Source organism: Physella acuta, unplaced genomic scaffold (assembly GCF_028476545.2).
Source record: "Physella acuta isolate Inbredline_101_S28 unplaced genomic scaffold, ASM2847654v3 ptg000017l, whole genome shotgun sequence".
Taxonomy (NCBI): Eukaryota; Metazoa; Mollusca; class Gastropoda; family Physidae; genus Physella; species Physella acuta.
Window position 1 is genome coordinate 3,178,917 of NW_026731537.1, and position 27,996 is coordinate 3,206,912.

General features: G+C 41.4%; 1 protein-coding gene across 1 annotated transcript; it reads left to right on the top strand.

Annotated features, from left to right (window-relative positions):
* The first annotated feature begins 438 nt into the window (after positions 1–438).
* On the top strand, positions 439–27,659 carry LOC131938826 (cholecystokinin receptor-like). Its single transcript, XM_059297034.1, has 5 exons — positions 439–664; positions 24,145–24,294; positions 25,014–25,219; positions 27,106–27,228; positions 27,402–27,659. Exons 1-5 carry the CDS (start codon positions 439–441, stop codon positions 27,657–27,659), a joined length of 963 nt encoding a protein of 320 aa, XP_059153017.1.
* The last annotated feature ends 337 nt before the right edge of the window (positions 27,660–27,996 follow it).

Sequence of the window (27,996 nt, forward strand, 5' to 3'; positions counted from 1 at the left end):
TGTGTGAGTGGGTCTGGTGTGTGACCTTCGTGTGAGTTTGTGTGGTGTGTGACCTTCGTGTGAGTTGGTGTGGTGTGTGACCTTTGTGTGTGGTGGGTTACTTTGTGTGGGTGTTTTTGTGTTAGAGAAGTTGTGTAGTAAGTTCGAGAAATAAATTACCTGTTGTCCCCAGTTGTATCTTACATGTAGCTTACCTGTTGTCCCCAGGTGTATCTTTAGCTCACCTGTTGTCCCCAGGTGTATCATACATATAACTCACCTGTTGTCCCCAGGTGTATCGTACATGTAGCTCACCTGTTGTCCCCAGGTGTATCTTTAGCTCACCTGTTGTCCCCAGGTGTATCGTACATTTACTCACCTGTTGTCCCCAGGTGTATCTTTAGCTCACCTGTTGTCCCCAGGTGTATCGTGGTATGCTGGGTTCTGTCAGGTGCTCTCATGACACCTGTCGCCGTCTTCCAGAAACACATGCTGCTCCGTAACGGCGCCCACATGTGCCGTGAGGTCTGGCCCAACGCCCGCGTGGAGCAGGCGTACAACGTGCTGCTGGACCTGACGCTCCTGGTCCTGCCCGTCATCATCATGAGCGTCGCCTACAGCCGCGTCGTGCACGCACTCATCTTCGACGTCAGGTCAAGTCTGGACCTTGGTGTACCTGCTAATGGTAAGTCAACTAAGTAAACTGGTAATGATAAGTCAACTGCTAATGATAAGTCTATTGCTGATGGTAAATCAACTGGTAAGTCTATTGCTGATGGTAAGTCAACTGCTGATTGGACCTTTATCATTTATAATTTGATAATAATATCTGTTTTTCCCATCAATCTGATACAAAATTTAAAAATAATATATATCTTGTTGTTTTTTTAGCATTTCCTTATAAACGTCTTTACCTGAACGCAGTAAACTTGGTCGGTCTATTCACACTCTAGCCTCTAACGTTACACTCTATCGGCCTATTCACACTCTATCCTCTAACGTTAAACTTATCGGCCTATTCACACTCTAGCCTCTAACGTTACACTCTATCGGCCTATTCACACTCTATCCTCTAACGTTAAACTTATCGGCCTATTCACACTCTAGCCTCTAACGTTAAACTTATCGGCCTATTCACACTCAGCCTCTACCAATACGTGACCCGATCGACCTGATTGGTCCCTGGCGGAAACAAATGAATCGTTTGTTCATTGACAGTAATTTCATCTTTGTCAAATGCCGAAATATTCCATTGGTTGGTTGCCACGTGACATTTCATATTCATCTGTTCTGATTGGCCTAGAAGTCGGCCATTGTTGAGCTCACAGAACCAGAGTACTGCATATGTTTAACGCTCATCTGTTAGTGAGGGATTTTTTGAGGGAAACCAATTTTAATTAATAAATAATTAAGGGTATCATTCATTATATTGCAGCACTTAGACAGTATTTGGAATAGGGTAATAGGTTCTAGCAGCATCGAAGTTAGAATTAGAGTTTGTAAAAGAGACAAAGATCAAGTGTGAAGTAAGATTAAAATTTAAAAAACGTATAACTTTTTTTTTCGCCTAAAGAACATTTTTAAATCAGTTTGTCTGACCCCAGCCACATAAACAAGAGCAGACGATAACCGTTTAATGAAATAAAGCCGTCAACAGACGGCACGGGATGTATGGACACCTGGGAACGCTGGGATAGATCTAACATGCTACACGGGAAAGGTCGAGAAAACTAATTAAAACAGGCCACGCCCATCACTTACTGCTGATTGGGGGAAGGCGTGAAATGCTCGTGAGGAGCTCGTGGTGCAGGTTTAAAACATTCATTATATTATCTAATTAGAGCATAATCAGCTGAAAGAAATGGTCCGTTTTGTTAGAGGATAACGTTGACGTTTAACAACTACCGTATTGTTTGTTAAATAAAAACGTATCTTTTATTATTCAGCTCTCAAAAATGGCTTCTTACGTATCAAGCCCTTTTCGTCCTGTCATCGCTTGTTTGCGTGAGAAAGTCTGCTAACTTCGCTAGTGAGATGTTTTTATTTTTGTGTTTCACATTTTTTATATACGTCATAGTTTCTATTTATAGCCGCCTCTTCTCGTTATTTTGTGTTCTGTTGATATTGCGAATTTACCATAAAACTGGCTCAAAAAACTGCAAGAAACACAGCTGATGTACCATACTATCGTGGCCCTAAAACTATAACAAACAGAAAATGTACCATAAAATTATGTCTCTAAAACTATAACATTAAACAGCTGATGTACCGTATTATTGTGGCCCTAAAAACAAAACATAAAGCAAATGTACCATAAAACTATGGCTCTAAAACTGCAACAAACACAGCTGATGTACCATACTATTGTGACCATTAAACCATAACAAACAGAAAATGTACCATAAAACTATGGCCCTAAGATTGCAACAAACACTATGAGACAATGAGACTATGGCCCAAAATTCTCCCTAAAACGGTGTATGTACCATAAAATCGTGGCCCTAAAAGGTCACCTTACCCAGCCAACATTGTGTACATTTTATCCTCCCATGTCGTGACAAATGCGAAGCTTGGTCTCTGGAGAAATTTACTCGCAAGTATTGTCTGCCCTTTAGGGTTGATTGTTCGTTTAGAGTTGTAGCCCTTGCTTTATCTTTCAAGTGTAAATATAGGGCACATTTCATTAACTGATTAAAAGAGCATTGGACTTTTTTTTATTTAATTGTATTTTTAAAATATATGTTCTGTAAGTTTTAGTTTAAATGTATTTAACAAACAAATGCGTACTATGTTAAGTTGATTTAATTATGAATAAAGTAAGCACCTTAATGCCCGCGAGAACTTTTCAATTATCATCAGGGTAGCAAGGGCTTACCCCAGCCCCCTCCTACCCCCCTCTATCAGCAGCCTTAGATACGAGTGTTTTAATGATAACTAGCAGACGACGACCCTAAAGCTAGCCATTGGAGAGTCCTGCAGGCGGCACAAGAGACTGGTACCAGACATTATTAGACAGGTAAAACATGACCCTTGGGAGGAGATGGTCTAGTCTGGAAGGGGACAGGAAACATGGCCGTTATGTAGGGTGGGGTTGGGGGGGGGGGGGAGTGTGCTTGAAAATTTCAAACAATCAGGTAGCCCTCGCGGTACTCGTGAACTGTTGGCTCTAGAAGTAGGGTGTGGTTGGTGATGTGGTTGGTGGTGTGGTTGGTGATGTGGTTGGTGATGTGGTTGGTGGTGTGGTTGGTGATGTGGTTGGTGATATGGTTGGTGATGTGGTTGGTGATGTGGTTGGTGATGTGGTTGGTGATGTGACTGGTGATGTGGTGGGTGATGTGGTTGGTGATGTGACTGGTGATGTGGTTGGTAATTAGGTTCGGACCCTGTAACAGTATCATTCCTAGCCAATGGATAATAATCAAAACAAATGGGTCGTTTTAAAAATCAGACATTTCACAATCAGTGGGTCATTTAACAATCGTTGGGTGCTTTAAAAGTTCTTCATTCAACAATCACCGTATGAAAAAGCTAGAGTTCGTATGTTAAATGTCCAAAGTACTTAGTTGTGGTATTCGGTATGTATTATTAAAATATCGAAAATGTTATCATAATGATATATTAACAACAACTGTCAGTCATACGAATGTCAGTTATAAGTAGGATGTCATGCACTTTGTGATGAAAATCGGGCGAGGCTTAGAAAAGTCGACCTGCAATATTTCAACCAATATTTAGCCCAATCCCCTTCAAAGTAAATAGAAATCATGCACATTAGCCATATCCCCTTAAACTTTTGTTATCTGGGATTAATAGAAATGATGCACATCCTGATATCGGCTTTATGGGAGAACCTTTTTATGGACAGGACAGAAAAAATTAGAACGATAAGGGTATAAAAATCGGTAATTTGTTTTATCTATTTTTAGAACCGGATATTTTGTTAACATTCATTTCTTTATGAATGGGAATAAAGCGAATAAAAATTGTATACACAACCTCGAGAGAGATTCGGCGTCGCTACAAGACAAGATGGAAGCTCTGAGACAATGGATGGCACACAATGAACATCCGGTCTGGGCAGATCTCACACCTGTGACCTGATGCGCGCGCACACCTGAGGCTTTGTTTTTCCTCGGCGCGAAGTGCGGGATTAGACAATGTTACGTCATCAGCCACGTGACAAAAGTACCCAGGATTCACCGCGGCTTTAAAGGTTTAACTTGTTTGCTTGCCCGAACAATTTCATGATCGAAACTCTGGACTTCACGAAACTGGGGTTAATTTTTTGTTAAATTCTACAAAAATACGTCTCTACTTTTGTTTCTTAATTAACAAATAATCTTCCATTAACTTAAACTTTTTCGATTTCTTTTCCAGCAACAACAGTTTTTAAATGAATGTATTGCAAGGTCATCACCATGACCCACAGACTTTATAATTCTGACCCCCAAATATATACAATATGACCCACACACTAATACAGAATAACAAACATCTTTACATCATCACCCACACACCATTACATCATTACCCACACACCTTTACATCATGCCCCACACACCTTTACATCATGACCCACACACATTTACACCATCACCCACACACCTTTACATCATGACCCACACACCTTTACATCATGACCCACACACATTTACACCATCACCCACACACCTTTACATCATGACCCACACACCTTTACATCATGACCCACACACCTTTACATCATGACCCACACACCTTTACATCATGACCCACACACATTTACACCATCACCCACACACCTTTACATCATGACCCACACACCTTTACATCATGACCCACACACCTTTACATCATGACCCACACACATTTACACCATCACCCACACACCTTTACATCATGACCCACACACCTTTACATCATGACCCACACACCTTTACATCATGACCCACACACATTTACACCATCACCCACACACCTTTACATCATGACCCACACACCTTTACATCATGACCCACACACATTTACACCATCACCCACACACCTTTACATCATGACCCACACACCTTTACATCATGACCCACACACCTTTACAAGTAGTATATTAGGTCGCTTTTGGACCGCATTTTTGGCGGAGGAGCGGATGCGGATGCGCAAAGGTTATATAGTAAAATACTCGGAGGAGCTGCCGCAGCCTGCCGCAAAGAGATATAGTAAAATACTACGCCAACTGCCGGAGGAGTGTACGCCAACTGCCGGAGGAGCGGATGCGGATGCGCAAAGACATATAGTAAAATACTACGCCAACTGGGGTTGGCGGAGGAGTGAAGGGTGAGTCACCTTTTGGTGACCTTGTGACGTAATCATTGACCTTGTGACGTAATCATTGACCTTGTGACGTCATCATTGACCTAGTTACGTAATTTTAATGCGTTTTTTAATGAGTTTTAATGAGTTTTAAAAATTTTAATTAATTTTTTGACCTAGTTACGTAATTTTAATGTGTTTTTATTACGTAATTGTTTAATTTGTTTGTTTACTTGTTGTTTAATTTAATTACTTTGTTTATATTGTGTAATTTTTATTAACGAGTTACGTAATTTAATTACTTTGTTTACTTGTTTAATTATTTTTATTGACGAGTTACGTAATTTGATTTTAATTTTGTTTATTTTAAATTGTTTAATTACTTTGTTTATATTTCTTTTCTTTGATGTATGGTATTTAAAATAAAAGACACTGTTTATTTGAATGTATGTATGTTTTAAATAAAAGACTAACACTAGCATGTACTAGAACAGTCTTTGTATAGGGACCATTCTCCAACACAACGAACGTTACAAAAATAGAACATCCATTAAAGATAACGATCAGCCACAGCTGTTACGTATCGACCCGCCCGCGAAGTTTTCTCACCGCTGCCCGTTTAATGGGAATGTATCGATCGCACCCACGGGCCATCACACCTAATTAATTTGGTCACGCCTCGTGGGTTTATGTGTTGTTCACTAAAGCGAACACAGCAGGGGGTATGGTAATTAATCTGAAGAGCTAAGTGGTTAACCGCAAACCCACCGTTAAGTGTGGGAACACCTGTTACCACTTTCATTGATTTTTCCCCCCGGTTGGGTCCCGTGCTTTTCACTAACAGTTATACGGACAGTATCATAGGTTTTTCATCGAGTACAGAAATAGTATTGATCGACCCGTGTCTAGTCTATGTACCCATTAACCAACTGTGCAACAACTGTTGCGCGACCACAGCATAGGATCTGGTAATTAACGCGAAGCCATTAAGGACTTTGGTTGTAACTATTCGCTTATAGCGAGGGTCAGCGAAAACAAAATATATTTAAGGGTTGGAATTTTCTTTCAACCACCGTTAAGTCAGGTTTGAGACGAAACGAAGTCTCGGTAGGTTCGTGTTTTTTAATGGGCGACAGGGCGACTTGGTGCGTTGGTACGTAGGTATGCGGGGTAGACATGTTTTTACAAGTCTGGAAAAGTAATTACGTTTTTTATGACCGTTCCGATTTTCTTTTGATCTGACCACCATTTGACCACACTGAGCCAGATAAATTTAACAAATGTTCAATACATAGTCGCTTATAGTAACATGGGTGAGGGGTGTAAGCAGGCGGGTGACGGTGTGAACAGGTGATTGAAGGGTGAGCACGTAGGTGAAGGGGTGAGCAGGTCGGTGAAGGGGACAGGAGTAGGAGTAAAGGATATATAGTAAAAGATTCCACCACCTAAGTGAGGTGGCTTTTAATTTTAATTTTTAATTTTATTTTTTTCATCATCTGTTAACTTTAAGGTTCTATAACTCTATATATTTAAATACATTTTTTGATTAAAATGAGTTTACTCCCCCTAACGTAAGCACATGTAAAGAGGGGTTTCCTATAGATCTGTAATGAATTAGGCCTTTTTGACTATGACTTGTTGCCCAGGTGTTGACATGATACACTTTTTTGAGATACATGTACACACACACACACACACACACACACACACATGCGCGCGCGCGCGAAATTCATACTAGGTCGGTAAAGGCGGAGAGAACTTATAGGTATACATTATCATGGCGACAACAAAAGCGACCCTTATTTTATTTACATGAAAGCGTGTTTTCCAAAATGTGTCACCATGCCGTTGTCATTTTCGCAGGGGGGTTTAGTTTAAGTGCACCTCGTGCACGTTTGTTTACAATTTAAAAGGCGTGTCGCATGTCTTCCCTAGTAGAGAAACGAGAGGAAAGACAACTGTTCTAAAATTAGAACAGCCTTGTTTACAGCCACGAGTATCGTCCCTTGTGAACAAAATCGCGTCAGAATCCTTAACTAAACATTCAATTTCTTTAACAAGTTAAAAAATAATTTAGGAAGAAAAGGGTTAACAACATTAGACGCCACCCTTTTTTGATTACTGTGACGACAAGGCACAATACACTTTTGTATTTTATGTCTCAAGTAGAGGGGTGGGATATTTTTTCTTTGTAAGAGTCTTGTAAACAATGGGTAGACGATGTGATTACTAAGTAAGAGGGGAGAGAACGGGGTTTGCATCGCGATATTTGAAAACATGGCGATGTTTAACCTCCACCAAACAAGGCAATGAACCTAGAAGGAAGACGAATATATATCTTAGTCTTGCAGCAGATTACCTTCCCATGTTCGCTTTAGTATTACAGTTTTCATCAAGCTTCTTTTTTACTTGAACTTCTTTAATTTAAGAAGGTTTACTTATACATAAGACATTACGTCTAATGACAATTTTTTATTTTTACCAATCAATGTATTTTGGTTTTCTATATCTTGCATTGTCATCTTAATTTTTGATCACCTTAGTAAAAATTTGCTTAAGATTATAAACTTCAAGTTTTAAAAAACATCAACGTTATAGTACGTCGTGTCAAATGACACACCGTTTAAAATGTCTACATTTAAAGTTCATCGATATAATGACGTAAAAACTAAATATGATATGACGTTAGCATACATATCATTCAATCTAATCACTCTAAAGTACAAATCAATAATTTTTATTGATTAAGGGGCTGGGTGAGTTATTTTTATTCGGGTGCGCAGGGAAGGTTTGGAGTTGGGTAGGGGCTCCGTTCATACTAGAGTCGGTGACGTTTTCACCGAGGTAGGGTTCGAAGCTAGACCATACATGTTTTGGAATTGTTAGGGGTCGAGCCTATAGTAGGGTCGGGGGAGTTTTGCTAACACAGAGGGATGTTTCGAAGTTGGTACATCCATGTTTTAGAATTGATAGGTAGAGAGTTTATACGAGAGTCGTGGGAGTTTTCACCGAGGTTGGTTTTGAACTCGGACCATGCATGTTTAGGAGTTGGATGCGGCAGAGTTTACACTAGGGACGGAGGTGTTTTGGTTACACCGAGGGTGGTTTCGAAGGTCGTACATGCATCCTTGGAATTGTTAGGGGCCGTCTTCATACTAGGGTCGGTGAAGTTTTCACCGAGGTTGGTTTTGAACTCGGAACATGCATGTTTTGGAATCGGCAGTCGAGTTCATACTAGGGTCGGGGAGTTTTGTTAGCACTGAGGCAGGTTGCAAAGTTGGTACATGCATGTTTGGGAATTGTTGGTAGCCGAGTTCATACTAGTGTCGGTGAAGGTTGGTTTTGAACTCGGAACATGCATGTTTAGGAATTGTTGGTAGCCGAGTTCATACTAGTGTCGGTGAAGGTTGGTTTTGAACTCGGAACATACATGTTTAGGAATTGTTGGTAGCCGAGTTCATACTAGTGTCGGTGAAGGTTGGTTTTGAACTCGGAACATGCATGTTTTGGAATCGGTCGGTGTAGAGTCCATACTAGGGTCGGTGAAGTTTTCACCGAGGGTGGTTTCAAAGTTAGTGCATGCATGTTTTGGAAGTGTTAGGGGCCGAGTCTATACTACGGTGGGATGGTTTTTGTTTTCACCGAGGCCGGTTTCAAAGTTGTTACAGGCATGTTTGGGAATTGTTGGTAGCCGAGTTCATACTAGTGTCGGTGAAGGTTGGTTTTGAACTTGGAACATACATGTTTAGGAATTGTTGGTAGCCGAGTTCATACTAGTGTCGGTGAAGGTTGGTTTTGAACTCGGAACATGTATGTTTTGGAATCGGTCGGTGTAGAGTCCATACTAGGGTCGGTGAAGTTTTCACCGAGGGTGGTTTCAAAGTTAGTACATGCATGTTTTGGAAGTGTTAGGGGCCGAGTCTATACTACGGTGGGATGGTTTTTGTTTTCACCGAGGCCGGTTTCAAAGTTGTTACAGGCATGTTTTGGAATCGATTGGTGTAGAGTTTAAACTAGCGTCGGGGGAGTTTGGGTTTCACCGAGGTGTGTTTCAAAGTTGGTACAGGGATGTTTTTGAAGTGATGAGGGAAGAGTTTAAACTAGCGTCGGGGGAGTTTGGGTTTCACCGAGGCGTGTTTCAAACGGGGACCATCCCTGTTTCGGAGTTGGTTGGGTTAGAGTTTACACTAGAGTGGGACGGTCTTTGTTTTCAACAAGACAGGTTTCAAAGTTGGTGCATGGGTGTTTGGTACAGGAGTGTTTTGGAATCGGTGAGGCAAAGTTAAACTAAGGTCAGGGGAGTTTTCAATGAGGCTGGTTTCGAAATTGGGCCATGGATGTTTCAGAGTTGGATGGGAACGTTGTCACTTGTAACATTAGTTGAATACAGATACAAGTTTGTCTGTTACTTTGTCTTTTGTCTGTCCAAGTAATAGTGTGGGTAGACGTACAGTCTGTTTATCTTTCGGTTGTTTTGGAACGAGGGCGAGTATGGTGGACAAAGTTGTCGATGTAGGTACGATGCAAGAGATATTCAACGAGGCGTGGTGTCTACAAGTTACATATCTCAGTCTGTTGAAGTAGTGTCTAGGAGTTGTGATATTAGTTGAATAAATATTTGTCTGTAGGATTGTCATATATCCTTTGTCTCTTTAATGGAATAGAATGGGTAGTGGTACGGTCTGTGTATCTATCGGTTGGTATTGAGGTTAGGGATGGGAGAAGGGGAAAGGGGTTGCGGACAAAGGGTAGGGGAAGGGTGAATAGTGATAAAAATAACTCACCCAGCCCCTTAATCAATAAAAATTATTGATTTGTACTTTAGAGTGATTAGATTGAATGATATGTATGCTAACGTCATATCATATTTAGTTTTTACGTCATTATATCGATGAACTTTAAATGTAGACATTTTAAACGGTGTGTCATTTGACACGACGTACTATAACGTTGATGTTTTTTAAAACTTGAAGTTTATAATCTTAAGCAAATTTTTACTAAGGTGATCAAAAATTAAGATGACAATGCAAGATATAGAAAACCAAAATACATTGATTGGTAAAAATAAAAAATTGTCATTAGACGTAATGTCTTATGTATAAGTAAACCTTCTTAAATTAAAGAAGTTCAAGTAAAAAAGAAGCTTGATGAAAACTGTAATACTAAAGCGAACATGGGAAGGTAATCTGCTGCAAGACTAAGATATATATTCGTCTTCCTTCTAGGTTCATTGCCTTGTTTGGTGGAGGTTAAACATCGCCATGTTTTCAAATATCGCGATGCAAACCCCGTTCTCTCCCCTCTTACTTAGTAATCACATCGTCTACCCATTGTTTACAAGACTCTTACAAAGAAAAAATATCCCACCCCTCTACTTGAGACATAAAATACAAAAGTGTATTGTGCCTTGTCGTCACAGTAATCAAAAAAGGGTGGCGTCTAATGTTGTTAACCCTTTTCTTCCTAAATTATTTTTTAACTTGTTAAAGAAATTGAATGTTTAGTTAAGGATTCTGACGCGATTTTGTTCACAAGGGACGATACTCGTGGCTGTAAACAAGGCTGTTCTAATTTTAGAACAGTTGTCTTTCCTCTCGTTTCTCTACTAGGGAAGACATGCGACACGCCTTTTAAATTGTAAACAAACGTGCACGAGGTGCACTTAAACTAAACCCCCCTGCGAAAATGACAACGGCATGGTGACACATTTTGGAAAACACGCTTTCATGTAAATAAAATAAGGGTCGCTTTTGTTGTCGCCATGATAATGTATACCTATAAGTTCTCTCCGCCTTTACCGACCTAGTATGAATTTCGCGCGCGCGCGCATGTGTGTGTGTGTGTGTGTGTGTGTGTGTGTACATGTATCTCAAAAAAGTGTATCATGTCAACACCTGGGCAACAAGTCATAGTCAAAAAGGCCTAATTCATTACAGATCTATAGGAAACCCCTCTTTACATGTGCTTACGTTAGGGGGAGTAAACTCATTTTAATCAAAAAATGTATTTAAATATATAGAGTTATAGAACCTTAAAGTTAACAGATGATGAAAAAAATAAAATTAAAAATTAAAATTAAAAGCCACCTCACTTAGGTGGTGGAATCTTTTACTATATATCCTTTACTCCTACTCCTGTCCCCTTCACCGACCTGCTCACCCCTTCACCTACGTGCTCACCCTTCAATCACCTGTTCACACCGTCACCCGCCTGCTTACACCCCTCACCCATGTTACTATAAGCGACTATGTATTGAACATTTGTTAAATTTATCTGGCTCAGTGTGGTCAAATGGTGGTCAGATCAAAAGAAAATCGGAACGGTCATAAAAAACGTAATTACTTTTCCAGACTTGTAAAAACATGTCTACCCCGCATACCTACGTACCAACGCACCAAGTCGCCCTGTCGCCCATTAAAAAACACGAACCTACCGAGACTTCGTTTCGTCTCAAACCTGACTTAACGGTGGTTGAAAGAAAATTCCAACCCTTAAATATATTTTGTTTTCGCTGACCCTCGCTATAAGCGAATAGTTACAACCAAAGTCCTTAATGGCTTCGCGTTAATTACCAGATCCTATGCTGTGGTCGCGCAACAGTTGTTGCACAGTTGGTTAATGGGTACATAGACTAGACACGGGTCGATCAATACTATTTCTGTACTCGATGAAAAACCTATGATACTGTCCGTATAACTGTTAGTGAAAAGCACGGGACCCAACCGGGGGGAAAAATCAATGAAAGTGGTAACAGGTGTTCCCACACTTAACGGTGGGTTTGCGGTTAACCACTTAGCTCTTCAGATTAATTACCATACCCCCTGCTGTGTTCGCTTTAGTGAACAACACATAAACCCACGAGGCGTGACCAAATTAATTAGGTGTGATGGCCCGTGGGTGCGATCGATACATTCCCATTAAACGGGCAGCGGTGAGAAAACTTCGCGGGCGGGTCGATACGTAACAGCTGTGGCTGATCGTTATCTTTAATGGATGTTCTATTTTTGTAACGTTCGTTGTGTTGGAGAATGGTCCCTATACAAAGACTGTTCTAGTACATGCTAGTGTTAGTCTTTTATTTAAAACATACATACATTCAAATAAACAGTGTCTTTTATTTTAAATACCATACATCAAAGAAAAGAAATATAAACAAAGTAATTAAACAATTTAAAATAAACAAAATTAAAATCAAATTACGTAACTCGTCAATAAAAATAATTAAACAAGTAAACAAAGTAATTAAATTACGTAACTCGTTAATAAAAATTACACAATATAAACAAAGTAATTAAATTAAACAACAAGTAAACAAACAAATTAAACAATTACGTAATAAAAACACATTAAAATTATGTAACTAGGTCAAAAAATTAATTAAAATTTTTAAAACTCATTAAAACTCATTAAAAAACGCATTAAAATTACGTAACTAGGTCAATGATGACGTCACAAGGTCAATGATTACGTCACAAGGTCAATGATTACGTCACAAGGTCACCAAAAGGTGACTCACCCTTCACTCCTCCGCCAACCCCAGTTGGCGTAGTATTTTACTATATGTCTTTGCGCATCCGCATCCGCTCCTCCGGCAGTTGGCGTACACTCCTCCGGCAGTTGGCGTAGTATTTTACTATATCTCTTTGCGGCAGGCTGCGGCAGCTCCTCCGAGTATTTTACTATATAACCTTTGCGCATCCGCATCCGCTCCTCCGCCAAAAATGCGGTCCAAAAGCGACCTAATATACTACTTTTACATCATGACCCACACACATTTACACCATCACCCACACACCTTTACATCATGACCCACACACCTTTACATCATGACCCACACGCCTTTACATCATGACCCACACACCTTTACCTCATGATTTACACACCTTTACATCATGACCCACACGCCTTTACATCATGACCCACACACCTTTACCTCATGATTTACACACCTTTACATCATGACCCACACACCTTTACCTCATGATTTACACACCTTTACATCATGACCCACACACCTTTACCTCATGATTTACACACCTTTACATCATGACCCACACACATTTACATCATGACCCACACACCTTTACATCATGACCCACACACATTTACACCATCACCCACACACCTTTACATCATGACCCACACGCCTTTACATCATGACCCACACACCTTTACCTCATGATTTACACACCTTTACATCATGACCCACACACCTTTACCTCATGATTTACACACCTTTACCTCATGATTTACACGCCTTTACATCATGACCCACACACCTTTACCTCATGATTTACACACCTTTACCTCATGATTTACACACCTTTACATCATGACCCACACACCTTTACATCATGACCCACACGCCTTTACATCATGACCCACACGCCTTTACATCATGACCCACACACCTTTACCTCATGATTTACACTCCTTTACATCATGACCCACACGCCTTTACATCATGACCCACACACCTTTACATCATGACCCACACGCCTTTACATCATGACCCACACACCTTTACATCATGACCCACACACCTTTACATCATGACCCACACACATTTACACCATCTCCCACACACCTTTACATCATGACCCACACACCTTTACATCATGACTCACACACCTTTACATCATGACTCACACACCTTTACATCATGACCCACACCATACACCTTTACACCATGACCAACACACCTTTACATCATGACCCACACATCTTTACATCAAGACTCACATTTGGCCCATGCACGTTCCTAAGCTCCAAGCTCCAAACTTCTTGGTTTAAAACTGCTTTACGGCTCCATCTTGTGGCCCAATAAAACCCTCATATGATGTTACAGTATATTCAGGTAAACGTTAAATTAAACATTAAAAACTTCATCTAATTTAAAAAATTAGTTAAAACAATAACCACGGAAATTTAAGCATCATCGGATCAACACATCAAGACATCCAATTAAAGCAGGGGTCTCCAAACTTTTCAGACCGAGGGCCACATTAACTATCAAATTTCAGTTTGGGGGCCGGTTTCTTCCAGGCATGTCTTTGATTTCTCTGGGCAAAGTTCCTCAACCATCACCAACAAACGATTTTTCCTTAGACAAAAAGATCTCCGCGGGCCGGATGAGAGGACTTTGGTTTGGAGACCCCTGAATTAAAGTAAGGGATACTTGGAACATCAAAGGACTTTATTGGGTCAGCAGATGTGGCTGGTTTTTGAGTCCGAATATCTTGTATATCTGAGGGGGTCAGGCTTGAATACCTGAGGGGGTCTGGCTTGAACATCTGAGGGGGTCTGGCTTGAATATCTGAGGGGGTCAGGCTTGAATACCTGAGGGTTCAGGCTTGAATATCTGAGGGGGTCAGGCTTGAATATATGAGGGGTCAGGCTTGAATACCTGAGGGGGTCAGTCTTAAATATCTGAGGGGTCATGCTTGAATATCTGAGGGGGTCAGGCTTGAATACCTGAGGGGGTTAGGCTTAAATATCTGAGGGGTCATGCTTGAATATCTGAGGGGGTCAGGCTTGAATACCTGAGGGGGTTAGGCTTAAATATCTGAGGGGTCAGGCTTGAATATCTGAGGGGTCATGCTTGAATATCTGAGGGGTCATGCTTGAATATCTGAGGGGGTCAGGCTTGAATATCTGAGGGGTCATGCTTGAATATCTGAGGGGGTCAGGCTTGAATATCTGAGGGGGTTAGGCTTAAATATCTGAGGGGTCATGCTTGAATATCTGAGGGGGTCAGGCTTGAATATCTGAGGGGTCAGGCTTGAATATCTGAGGGTTCAGGCTTGAATATCTGAGGGGGTCAGGCTTGAATATCTGAGGGGGTCAGGCTTGAATACCTGAGGGTGTCAGGCTTGAATACCTGAGGGGGTCAGGCTTAAATATCTGAGGGGTCATGCTTGAATATCTGAGGGGTCAGGCTTGAATATCTGAGGGGGTCAGGCTTGAATATCTGAGGGGGTCAGGCTTGAATATCTGAGGGGTCATGCTTGAATATCTGAGGGGGTCAGGCTTGAATATCTGAGGGGTCAGGCTTGAATACCTGAGGGGGTCAGGCTTGAATATCTAACACTGAGGGGGTCAGGCTTGAATACCTGAGGGGGTCAGGCTTGAATATCTAACACTGAGGGGGTCTGGTCCCAATGTCTAACATTGGCTGGGATGTTTATAAAAACCCAAACAGCAACATGGTACATGGATACTTGATGGGTAGAGATCTATCTTGGGCTACTTTCTCATGGCGTAGACAATTGGGATGACTTTCTGATAGCGTAGATAATTTGGACTACTTTCTCATAGCGCAGAGAATAGGAACTACTTTCTCATGGCGTAGACAATTGGGATAACTTTCTGATAGCGTAGATGATTGGGACTACTTTATCATAGCGCAGAGAATAGGAACTACTTTCTGTTGTAGAAAATCGGGGCTACTTTCTGGTAGCGTAGAGAATCGGAACTACTTTCTTATTAAGAAAATAGCTGATGGACGGACCACAAATAACCATAACGAGGCTAATAGAAAAATATGATATCTTAATATTATGGAAATATTGAAAAGATAAACGAACCACGGATAACAATAATGGATATTATTTTTTTGGATGCTTGTCTAACGCGAGAAGATATTGGGAGAGATGGAACAATTTCGGTCACACACATCGGGAATTCCCTGACCACAATCATCGGGAATTCCCTGACCACGAACGTTTTGACGTGTCATCAATCCGGACCTTATACTCGCCCCACCCCAGCGGCCTAACGATACGTCAGACCGCATACTTTTCCCCTACCACCCAGCACCCCACAGATCTGCCAAAACTTGTATACTCAAACTCAAAGCACCACAATAGAGAATTTACTCCTTAGTCAGTCTCTATTCAATTACTTCCCTTTAATAACCCGCTTAATTCACTCCCCTGATTTCATTCCCCCAGAACTCATCCCCCCCCCCCCTCCCTTAAAAAAAAACTCTCCCTGACTTGATTCCCTTAATCCACTCCTCATTAAAACCCTCCCTATAAACTTACTCCCCCCTGATTTCACGCCCCACTAACTCCCTCTCACTTAAAACCTTAACCCCCCTCCCCCCCCCCCCCCCCTTCGTCCAGTACCACTGAATCCCTTCTACCCAGGTGTCGACTAAACAAACGGGCAGACAACTCCATTCTACAGTTCCAGAGTTCTGTCCCCTGTGTCCATGGCGATTGAGTGCTACACTTTCCTCATTAACTATCAGACAGTGGACGGCCAGATGTGAGCAACACACAAACACAGTGGACGGCTAGATGTCGGCAACACACTGGACGGCTAGAATTGAGCAACACATTGGACGGCTAGATGAGAGCAACACAGTAACACATTGGACGGATTGAACTGAGCAACGGCTAGATGTCGACAACACAGGAAAACAGTGGACGGCTAGATGAGGGCAACACATGAACACACTGGACGGCTAGAAGTGAGGTACAAATCGGACGGCTAGATGTCGGCAACACGATGACAAATTGGGCGATTGCTGAGATAAAAAACACACCTCTCACATCTGGTGTGTGTGTGGCTAAACCACAGCGACTACAAAAGGCGAAGATAGGGATCTCACAACTCAAAACTTGACCATCGGGACAGCAAGGTCACTATTTGACCCATGGGATAGCAAGGTCATTTTCCTTTGGAGCAAGAAGGTCATTGCCGCAAGAAAATCTGAGTAAAATTTTGACCTTCGAATCCAGAGTTTCTTTCAGACACCTCTACCGCCCCCCGAACAAAATGGAATTTATATAGAAAACAAACTTTTACCAGCGTTCGCCCCCCCCCTCCTCCCCGGAAAAATGTTGTCCACGCCCCACCCCCCTCGAAATTATCAAGTGCCCCCCCCCCCCCGGAGAAAACGTGTGGAAGAAACACTATTTGAAACAACAAGGACAAACCTTACAGACGCCTTTGGATTCAAAAACTAGATCAGAACAAACAGCTCAAAATGAGAACAAATGGCCTCTAAAGACTTCAGTGACGGATAAAAAGCGGTTAAAGACTTAAGCGATGACCAAGATATTCGCCCTACTTTATCCTGTTTATAGAAATAAATTACGTAACAAAATCGACTCCCAGTTTTAAATCTCCCCCGAAAATAACGCGATTTTTCTCCTACACAGAGAGACAGAGAAAACGAGTTTAATGTTACGGCGTATGAAATAATTTTTTGAGCGATTTCTCAATCCACCCGGAGAAAATAGTCCCAGAGTTAGGGCCCCATTATGACTTAGTTATCCTCAAACTTTCCTGTTTGGAATACAAAATGGCCACCGTTCAATATCCGATAGCCATGTTTTTCTACGCGATTTCTTTTCCAACTATTTTATAAATGTGTTGCGGGGAGTCCATTTATTTTTAGCGGACAAAGCCGGACTTGTATTGATGGTACCGTTTAAAGTATTTTTGTTAGGGGACGATGGTGCCTCGGGGTAAGGGAGAAAATGTAACAATCAATGGAAAAGTCCATCATTATCTTTTATAGATAACTTCTTTTATGCCGTAGAGTAGTGTGGTTGGGAACAGATTTTTCAACATAAGAAAAGTGTATGGTGTAAAATATGTTCTTATCAAACTAATACAATAACTACAAATTTCAATGTTGTCATTTAAACTGAAATACCAAAGTCAGATACACTTTCTCTCTCTCTCTCTCTCCTCTCTCTCTCTCTCTCTCTCTCCTCACTCTTTATATATATATATATATATATATATATATATATATATATATATATATATATATATATATATATATATATATATATATATATATAACCCCTGTTGATTACCAAAAAATGGCTCACTGAGCCGCCCAAAGTTTACACGATATCACCGAGGTAATGTATATTTATGTATTTAAAGAAAATCATTTATTTTCTCCATTTAAGTGCATGATTATATAGAAGTAATAGAAGTTTGGTTTTGAAATTTACAATTTTTTTCTCACAAGCGTTTAATTAACTTGCTTCCTCAGTCTGTCGTACTTTTGTCTTTTATCTGTATAGATCAAAACTGGCGAGCGAAATCTTGATTACTCTAATGGACCAGACTAAACGACGATGCAGTCAGACATTCAGTTTTACTTTATTGGATGCTTAATTAATTTTTAAATAATCAATTTAAATTTCCTATATAAAATACTATTTACTGCGCTATTAAGTTTTGTACGTACTTTTTCGTATTTGGGAAAAAATAAATGATTTTCTTTAAATACCATAGTTAAGAATAAAAGAGTGGGTCGCTTCATAAATTCTATTAAAGGTATTCTATACATAATATAACGATATATATGTTTAAAGAAAATAATCTATTTTCTCCCTTTTAGTGCATTATTAGATAAGATCTTGTTATTAAAACTTTTTGTATCCAGTTACAAAAAAATGAGAAACTTTAACGTTTATCAAAGAGTTGGCCTACATTAGGTAGATAAACATCAGTCAGTGGCGCATATCTTTACCACAATCCCCATGTACTAGAGAAAGTCTAGCTAGATTTTGTCCTATACCAGTCCAATGTACTCAATAATATCAGCTCCAAATTGATCCTGTCTGCTTTTACATTGGGCACGACAGACAACTGGCTTAACAAGGGCGACTACTGGATTATGCTGCCATCAAACTAATTCGATTGCACAAGTACCAGTTGAGTTATGTCTTCAAAAAATAGTTTGGCCGAGTTTGGCTCAGGAAGTTCTAAATTTAACTAAAATGGCTGCTTTTAATTCGACTTGAAGGAAAATCATTTCATTCATATAAGTGGGTCATCCATAAATGACTTTTTTGACGATTGTTACCTCCCCCCCTCCCCTCCGTCACACATCGTCACAAAAAGCCACCCCCCCTAAAATGACGTCACACCTCAGCCTACAACCCCCCCCCTCAAAATTGCAGTTGAATTTTTCTAAAAACATTTTTTTCCAAAATCTTGTCTGAACTCTGTCAACAGTTTTTTAAAACGCTTAATAGCGGCTAAAACTCGTTTTCTAACATCGCTTTTATATAATGCAAAGGTGTGATGTCACACCCTCTGAACCCCCCTCCCCATCATCACACACCGTCACTAAATTACGGACCCCCCTCCCCTATGAATGTGACGTCATTTATGGACGACCCCAAAGGTCTGTTGAGTTTTGGACATACAGATCAGCTAGGTCAGTTGTGTTTTAATTAAATTAAAAATGTCTAACAATGCCAAATAATTATAAACAGGCCTGCATTATTCTGGACTAACGAAAAAAAATGATACACACCTCAAGATTACGTTTGAAAAACTTGTCAATACCAATCCTAATCCGAGATATACAAAGCTTGTCGATACAAATCCTAATCCCAGATATACAAAGCTTGTCAATACAAATCCTAATCCCAGATATACAAAGCTTGTCAATACAAATCCTAATCCCAGATACACAAAACTTGTCAATCTCCCCACCAGATGTAATCCCATTTTTGGCAGAATACTGGCTAAACCTACTGCCCCCCCCCCCTCTCCTCTTCCACACGTCTAACCTACGGATCCCATTTGTCTCGTGATATGAAATGGGATTTCTATGATTGCCCTATGTCCATTCCCATATTTCACGCTGATCCGCCAGCACAAAGCGCTATGATTGTAGACGCCAGAATTACCTCCCCGCTTTGTTTTTACTAGTACTTTATATAGAACCAGGTGACGCAACTCTCTTCAGGGTAAGAAACTCGTTTTGACGCACAGCTAAAAAAAGGTCGTTAATCTTTATTCACAGGACAAATAACCCTTGAAATATGCAGCGAAACCTGATCGATTGGTCAGATTGGGCGAGCGTGAATAAATGTTGTTATAAATCTGGATTAACATAACTTCATCAATATTCTTTTGGATCTTTCAAAGTAGGCTATTTACCGATAAAGTTCGTCTCTAGACATGGCGTTCCATTGGACAGATGAAGTAGAGTTCATATGTTGAATCCGGCATATGAAGGGATAGTGTGGTCAGCACAGCACTGTGCTCAGCTGCCTTCACTTTCCCCAAGGTAAGTTACGTAACCATGGTGCTGGGTGGACTCAGGGACGTCCTACAGTCACATGTCCGAACCGAGGTCCAGACTCGAGACGTTCGGACCAACAGCCAAATGCTCTATCTTTCGACCATGTCATCCACCTATTAACCGATAGTATAATATTAAATACAGTGCTAAATAATAATTACAATTACAGACACACAAAGCCACATACCCACAGACAAATGAACAAATAATCGTAACATGCCCATGTGCGCATGTGTTTATGAATGAGTGCGTGTAAAGAGAGACGGTGTGTGTGTGTGCGTTTGTGTGTAGACCTGTGTGTATGTGAGAGTATCCTCCAAGATCACGCTGACCTCAGAAAATATGACAAGGCAATTTCTTCACGTCTGTGTCTTTGATGGATAACTCCGTTTGGTTCTGTGTGCGTGATGACTTTCAGTGTCTTTGATTAATATCTCAGAGCTGGCCGAGTATCTCAGCCAACAGGAGCTTTCTTTCTGCGATGTATAGCACATAGTTTACGGGAGTCTTCATTACATACCGTCTACATATTTTCTAGATATGAGCTCGTGCTTGCACTCTCGAATGTGTGCGGCACTTTTACATACATTCTAACAATTCTACATACACAGATTGACATTAAATTCATCAAGAAAATAAATCTTCAAAATTGAAATTTAGATGGTTAACGCCTAGAGTGTTAGTGTCTAGAGGGTTAATGTCTAGAGGATTAATGTCTAGAGGGTTAATGCCTAGAGGGTTAATGCCTAGAGGGTTAATGCCTAGAGGGTTAATGCCTAGAGGGTTAATGCCTAGAGGGTTAATGCCTAGAGGGTTAATGCCTAGAGGGTTAATGCCTAGAGGGTTAATGCCTAGAGGGTTAATGCCTAGAGGGTTAATGCCTAGAGGGTTAATGCCTAGAGGGTTAATGCCTAGAGGGTTAATGCCTAGAGGGTTAATGCCTAGAGGGTTAATGCCTAGAGGGTTAATGCCTAGAGGGTTAATGCCTAGAGGGTTAATGCCTAGAGGGTTAATGCCTAGAGGATTAGGGCATTCAGGGTTAATGTCTATAGGGTTAACGTAAAGAGTGCCAACAAGTTTTGTGTTCCATACAAAATCCTTTACTTCAATCTCTTTTTAAATCAACGGTACACCCACAACTTGCCTTTTAACCCTAACGGTCTAGTGACTGATGCTACATACTAAGTATGTTTGTCTTGCTTCTATTCATCTTAATTGATTATTGCGTCGTGACTTTATTACCATGGCAACTTATCATCCTATAAAACAGAGGTCTCCAAACTTTTCAGCCCAAGGACCGCATTAACTATCAAATAGTTCGGGGGCCAGTTTCTTCCAGGCATCTCTTCGGGGTGGTGGAGCCCCCCCTCCCCCCCCAAAGGAGTTTAATTTATATAGAAATATATATATATATATATATATATATATATATATATATATATATATATATATATATATATATATATATACATACATACATACATACATACATATATACACACACACACACACACACACACACACACACACACATATATATATATATATATATATATATATATATATATATATATATATATATATATATATATATATATATATATATATATATATATATATATATATATATATATATATATATATAAAGTATGAAAGAAACCCTGTCGGGGACCGACAACGCACTCGAGGTCCAAGTTTGTTCTCAAATTGTTCTTCGCGTAGGCCTACTTCATTCTTGATAAAGTTTGTATGTTCTTCCAAAATTTGAAAGCTACATTTTTTTTAATATTAAGAAAGTCTTCCTTGGACAAATACTTATAAAACCCACCCGCCCTTATTTTAACTTGTCTTTAAGGAGTTCATTTGCTGGGCAACCGGACGCATTTGCTTCAATGGTATTTGCACCCAAATACTACATTTTCAGTTTGTTTTGAATTTTGCCTCAGCCACCTCCAACAAACATTTTTTCCCGTGGACAAAAAGATCTCAGAGGGCCGGATGAGAGGATCTCGCGGGCCGCATCCGGCCCGCGGGCCGTAGTTTGGAGACCCCTGCTATAATAGATAGCAACGCAGCTCCTGATGTTGTTAGGGCTGTATCATTAAGATTTTGCAACAACAAGAAAATATATTCTCATTAAAAAATGCTGCATGACGCAGCTTGACAAAAAATATTTCCTCGACAAATATTTGCGCTGATCCTCCATCGCAGGTCAGATTAGCGACCCAGCAAGCACACGCATGTAATCAGCGCTGCTTGTTGTTCGATATGCCGTCATTCTAGAAATTTCCTTTTTCAAAGTTCACAAGCAACATACCACAGCAAAGGGACACTATGCTTAACATATATCATACAGCAACTAAACAAGGTCAAGGTGAAAATTTTATCAAGGTCAATCTAACGAGAGATAAGTGTAAACAAGGTCAAATGGAATAGGGTCAAGGTGAACACAGTCAAGGTAAACGGGGTCAAATGTACTTCGGATTCCGGTAAAACTCTGGCTAACAATGTCTAGTTTGGCTGCAAATAATCTTGTGTGGCCAAAGTTAGTTTCACGAGAACCTGGGCTATGGGGGGGGGGGGGGGGGGGGGGTCAAATTATTGGTTTTGGACAATGTTTTATTCTAGGGAGGGGGCGTGGCTTTGTTTGTGATGTTGTACAACGATAAGAGCGGTCACGTGACGTTAATAAAATAACCCAGGCCGGGATAAAATTTTATAGAACTAAATTTTCAAGAACAATTGAATAGGAGAACAAATCGATTGATTGGCTGTGTTTTGTGATAAATTGAATGGATTAAAAAACAACAACACAGCAGGTTAGACCGGGGTATGTGTACATAGGTTAGATTGGAGCATTATTGAAAGAACTTGAATGATACACACGGTTAGAATACAGCTGTGGCCATCGTATTGAAACCCTCGGTGGTTCATGGTACACTGGTTCGGGTGGTTTAGGTGGTTTGGGTGGTTTGTGTGGTTTGGGTGGTTTAGGTGGTTCGGGTGGTTCGGGTGGTTCGGGTGGTTCGGGTGGTTTAGGTGGTTTAGGTGGTTCGGGTAGTTTAGGTGGTAGGGTGGTTCGGGTGGTTTAGGTGATTCGGGTGGTTCGGGTGGTTTAGCTAACTGGTGGCTGAGAAGCTCGAAAATAAACTGAAATCTGACCGCAAAAGTCTTTGCTCTGCTTTATTCATTTAAATACGTTTTTAAAAAAGCGATAATTACACGATAATACAAGCAGATCGCTTTCTAAAATTGCCAGGGAAAACAATCGATAAAAATAGGATTTGACGATGTAGCATCACATATTTAAAACAGAAGAGTTTGGATCAAGCTAATGGTCTTGTACAAAAGTTGAAATGTGATTGGTTGTTTACTTCATGACTTAACATGATGCCGTTTTTACCCCCCCCCCCCCTCGAACCAACCTCCCACGCTTCCAGGTGACAACTTTGCCCTCACCCCCCCCCCTCACCTCACAATCTTCTAACACCTATTTTTCCACTTGCAGGCGACAACTTTGTCCTGAAGAACTACCCCACCCCCACCCTACAGTCTTGTAACACCTGTTTGTCCACTCTTGCAGGCGACAACTTTGTCCTCACCCCCCACCCCAACCCCCCTACCCCCAATCTTCTAACACCTGTTTGTCCACACTTGCAGGCGACAACTTTGTCCTCACCCCCACCCACCCCCCTACCCCCAATCTTCTAACACCTATTTGTCCACTTGCAGGCGACAACTTTGTCCTCACCCCCACCCCAACCCCCCTACCCCCAATCTTCTAACACCTATTTGTCCACTTGCAGGCGACAACTTTGTCCTGAAGAACTACCGGACGATCGAGCTGCGCCTATTGAACCGTGACTCCTACCGGAGCGTGTCGTCCTTCACCTCTACTGACACGAGCTACTCCTGCTCGGGTACCATCACCCCGCCAAAAAACATTTCACGTGCAGGTCAGTGGTGGACGTGAGCAGTGAATTGGTGGAGTGTGTGGTGGATGGGTGACATCTAGTGGTGGATTGGTGGCTTCTAGAGGTGGATGGGTGACATCTAGTGGTGGATTGGTGGCTTCTAGAGGTGGATGGTTGACATTTAGAGGTGGATTGGTGGCATCTAGAGGTGGATGGTTGACATTTAGATGTGGATGGTTGACATTGAGAGGTGGATGGTTGACATTGAGAGGTGGATGGTTGACATTTAGAGGTGGGTGGTTGACATTTAGAGGTGGGTGGTTGACATTTAGATGTGGATGGTTGACATTTAGTGGTGAATGGTTGACATTTAGAGGTGGGTGGTTGGCATTTAGTGGTGGATGGTTGACATTTAGAGGTGGATTGTTGACATGACATTTAGAGGTGGATGGTTGACATTTAGAGGTAAATGGTTGACATTTAGAGGTGGTTTCTTAAGATTTAGTAGGATGTTATTGATCTTAAGTATTGGGTTGAACTTTGGAAACAGGACAGACCTAGAAGAAGGCAATGTCGAATTTAACTAGCAGATTACGATATGGTAGCGATCGGCCAAAGCATTGCTAATCTCGCCATAGTCTTATACTCTTAATGCCTACTTAACTTTCAGATTATAAGAAAAATACTTTCTTATCCATTTAATATTTTAAATATGGAAAGTAATCAAATCGTAATTAATTATCCTTTATTGTCCTCGCCAGGGACGATAACAACGCCACCTACAGGCCGGAAGTCACGGAGGTCCGTGCCGAACCGGATACGTCACAGCAACCCCGAGAAGATCCGTCAGAACAAGATGCGCGTCATACGGATGTTGTTTGTCGTCGTCCTCGAGTTCTTTATCTGCTGGACGCCCGTCTACATCGTGCTGACCTGGCTGGCGTTTCATGAGGAGAGTGCTCAACAGGTGGGTTGGGGTGGAGGGGGAAGGGGGGTGGGGGTGGGGGGGGGGAGGTAGGGGTGGGGGGTGAGAGGGGGTGGGGTGGTGTCGTCATCTGCTGGACGCCGGTCTACATCGTGCTGACCTGGCTAGCGTTTCATGAGGAGAGTGCTCAACAGGTGGGTTGGGGTGGAGGGGGAAGGGGGGGGGAGGTAGGGGTGGGGGGTGAGAGGGGGTGGGGTGGTGTCGTCATCTGCTGGACGCCGGTCTACATCGTTTTAACGTGTCTGGCGTTTCATAAGGAGAGTGCTCAACAGGTAGGTCGGGGTGGGGGGAGGGGGAGGTAGGGGTGGGGGGGGGGGGGGTCGTCATCTGCTGGACGCCGGTATACATCGTTTTAACCTGGCTGGCGTTTCATAAGGAGAGTGCTCAACAGGTAGGTCGGGGTGGGGGGAGGGGGAGGTAGGGGTGGGGGGGGGGGGGTCGTCATCTGCTGGACGCCGGTATACATCGTTTTAACCTGGCTGGCGTTTCATGAGGAGAGTGCTCAACAGGTAGGTCGGGGTGGGGGGAGGGGGAGGTAGGGGTGGGGGGGGGGGGTCGTCATCTGCTGGACGCCGGTATACATCGTTTTAACCTGGCTGGCGTTTCATGAGGAGAGTGCTCAACAGGTGGGTCGGGGTGGGGTGAGGGGGGGTAGGGGTGTGGGAGGCTATGGGTGGTGTGGGGGGATGGTGTCATTTGCTGGACGCCGGTCAACATCGTGCTGACGTGGCTAGCGTTTCATGAGGAGAGTGCTCAACAGGTGGGTGTGATGAAGGTGAGGGGTGAGGATGTGGGGGAGTGGGGGTAGAGAGGGATGTTGCTATCTGCAGGACCTGGGTGTATATCTTTCTGACGTGGATGGCATTCCGTGAGAAGTTTGCCCAGCTGGTGAGTAGAGAGGTGCTTGTGGGGTGGGGGGGGGGGGGTCTATAATCTTGATGGGTCATTTCAAATTTTGAAAGTCCGGGAGTAGTTAAAAAAGTTAAGATAAATTAAATTACAACGTGTTTAATTAAAGATCGATTGAGATCGTTAGAGTTAGAAGGGTCTCAAGAGGGAGACAATTGATGTTTCGTGCCAAGTAGAAGATAATATGGGAGACAATCCAAGATTTCGGCGAGTTTTTCACTCGCTAAAGAAAAAAAAATACGTGAAAGTGGGGGAGACAACAGCTGTAGGCTAGCCAAAGATTATATAACAACAGAAGATGATGTAACTTTTGTGGTGGTTTAAAACATGCATGAAATTAATTGTAAGTTTCATTGATGACGTTAGCAAAAGATAATCAGTTTTTAATAATAAAGTGAGTGGAATCTAAATAAATATATGAGTTATTGATTGTAAACAGTGTTTGAGAAAAATATGTGATAATCTATATATATATAATTCTCTTCTGGGAGACGTTAGAAAACAAGCTGCAAGCGCGCCTTGCAGTCCCCTCTCTTCCTCTCTATAGCTACCACCCCCACCCCCCTCACATGGTCTTGTGAGCTGTGGTTCACGCCAAATGTTTACAAGCAGAGTCGGGTTTGGTGACGGCTATTAGGGGCAGATAATTTAGTTTGAAACGATTTTAAACTTAGAAGAGGAGGCTGCTTTCACGAGGGGCAGCATTGGTACTGTCGAATTCACAAATTATGAATTACTGAAAAGTAGAAAAAACAACAACTAAATAGCGGCGTATGATACACCGCGGGTCGGCTCGTTGTAATAATTTGAATAAGACCGCATATAAAATGTTTGCTGTTAAATTAATGTCATCTAATTTTAGGCATAAGATTGTGGCTAAGAATAAGAAAATTTGAATCTAAGAAATTAGAGCACGTAGAAAACACAGAATTAACAAATATTTTTTTTTCTTATGACAGATTGTGACGCCCCTGACCAAAACTCTGTTTCACCTGCTCAGTTACTTTTCTTCATGTTGTAACCCTATCACCTACTGTTTCATGAATAAAAAATTTAGAGAGGCATTTCTTAGAGTGTTTCAGGTAAGAGATTAATAATATTTATGAGTGTAATTTAATCTGTAATAATATATCATATGTAATATGGTATAGGCTTATATATATATATATATATATATATATATATATATATATATATATATATATATATATTACTACTAAAACTGTCCCCACCACCCCCCTCGCTACCCCCACAGTGCCGAGGCCCACCACAAAGTCTACGAGAGAGACGAATGCAGCAGCTCCAGTCCAAACAGCTCCAGAACAGCCGCGACCAGAAGCGCCGGAGTACAGCCGTCTCGAGGCTGAGCGAGAGGTTCAACTCCATGGCGTCGACAACCTCCAGCGTCCTGCCGCTCGACTCCGTCAGAGTCAGAAACCCCTTGATGGACCGGTGCAAGAAGCTCAGCAAGGACGCCGATGATATTCTTGACACCGGAAGTGGTTCCGATTGAACAAAATGGCGGATACGTCCCTTATATTCAAACAGCAATTGCGAGTTTATCTTAAATGTTGAAGTTGTGGAGTTGTAACAATTATAATTAAAAAAAAAATATCTCAAAGATTTATCTGACCTTAACACCAAGTGCAGAAGAGTTAGGTGTAACGAGACCCTTCTAATGCAGTTTTTACCGAGGACTTGAGAAATCAATGAATAGGTCAACTTACGATCGGATTTTATTTTTTCATTTCAAGCATTTATTTCCCCATTGGCTTTTAGTGTTACTAGAAAATAAACATTTAAGTGGGGTTTTTTATCTTTCTCACACCCTCCGACGTTTATTTCTTTCA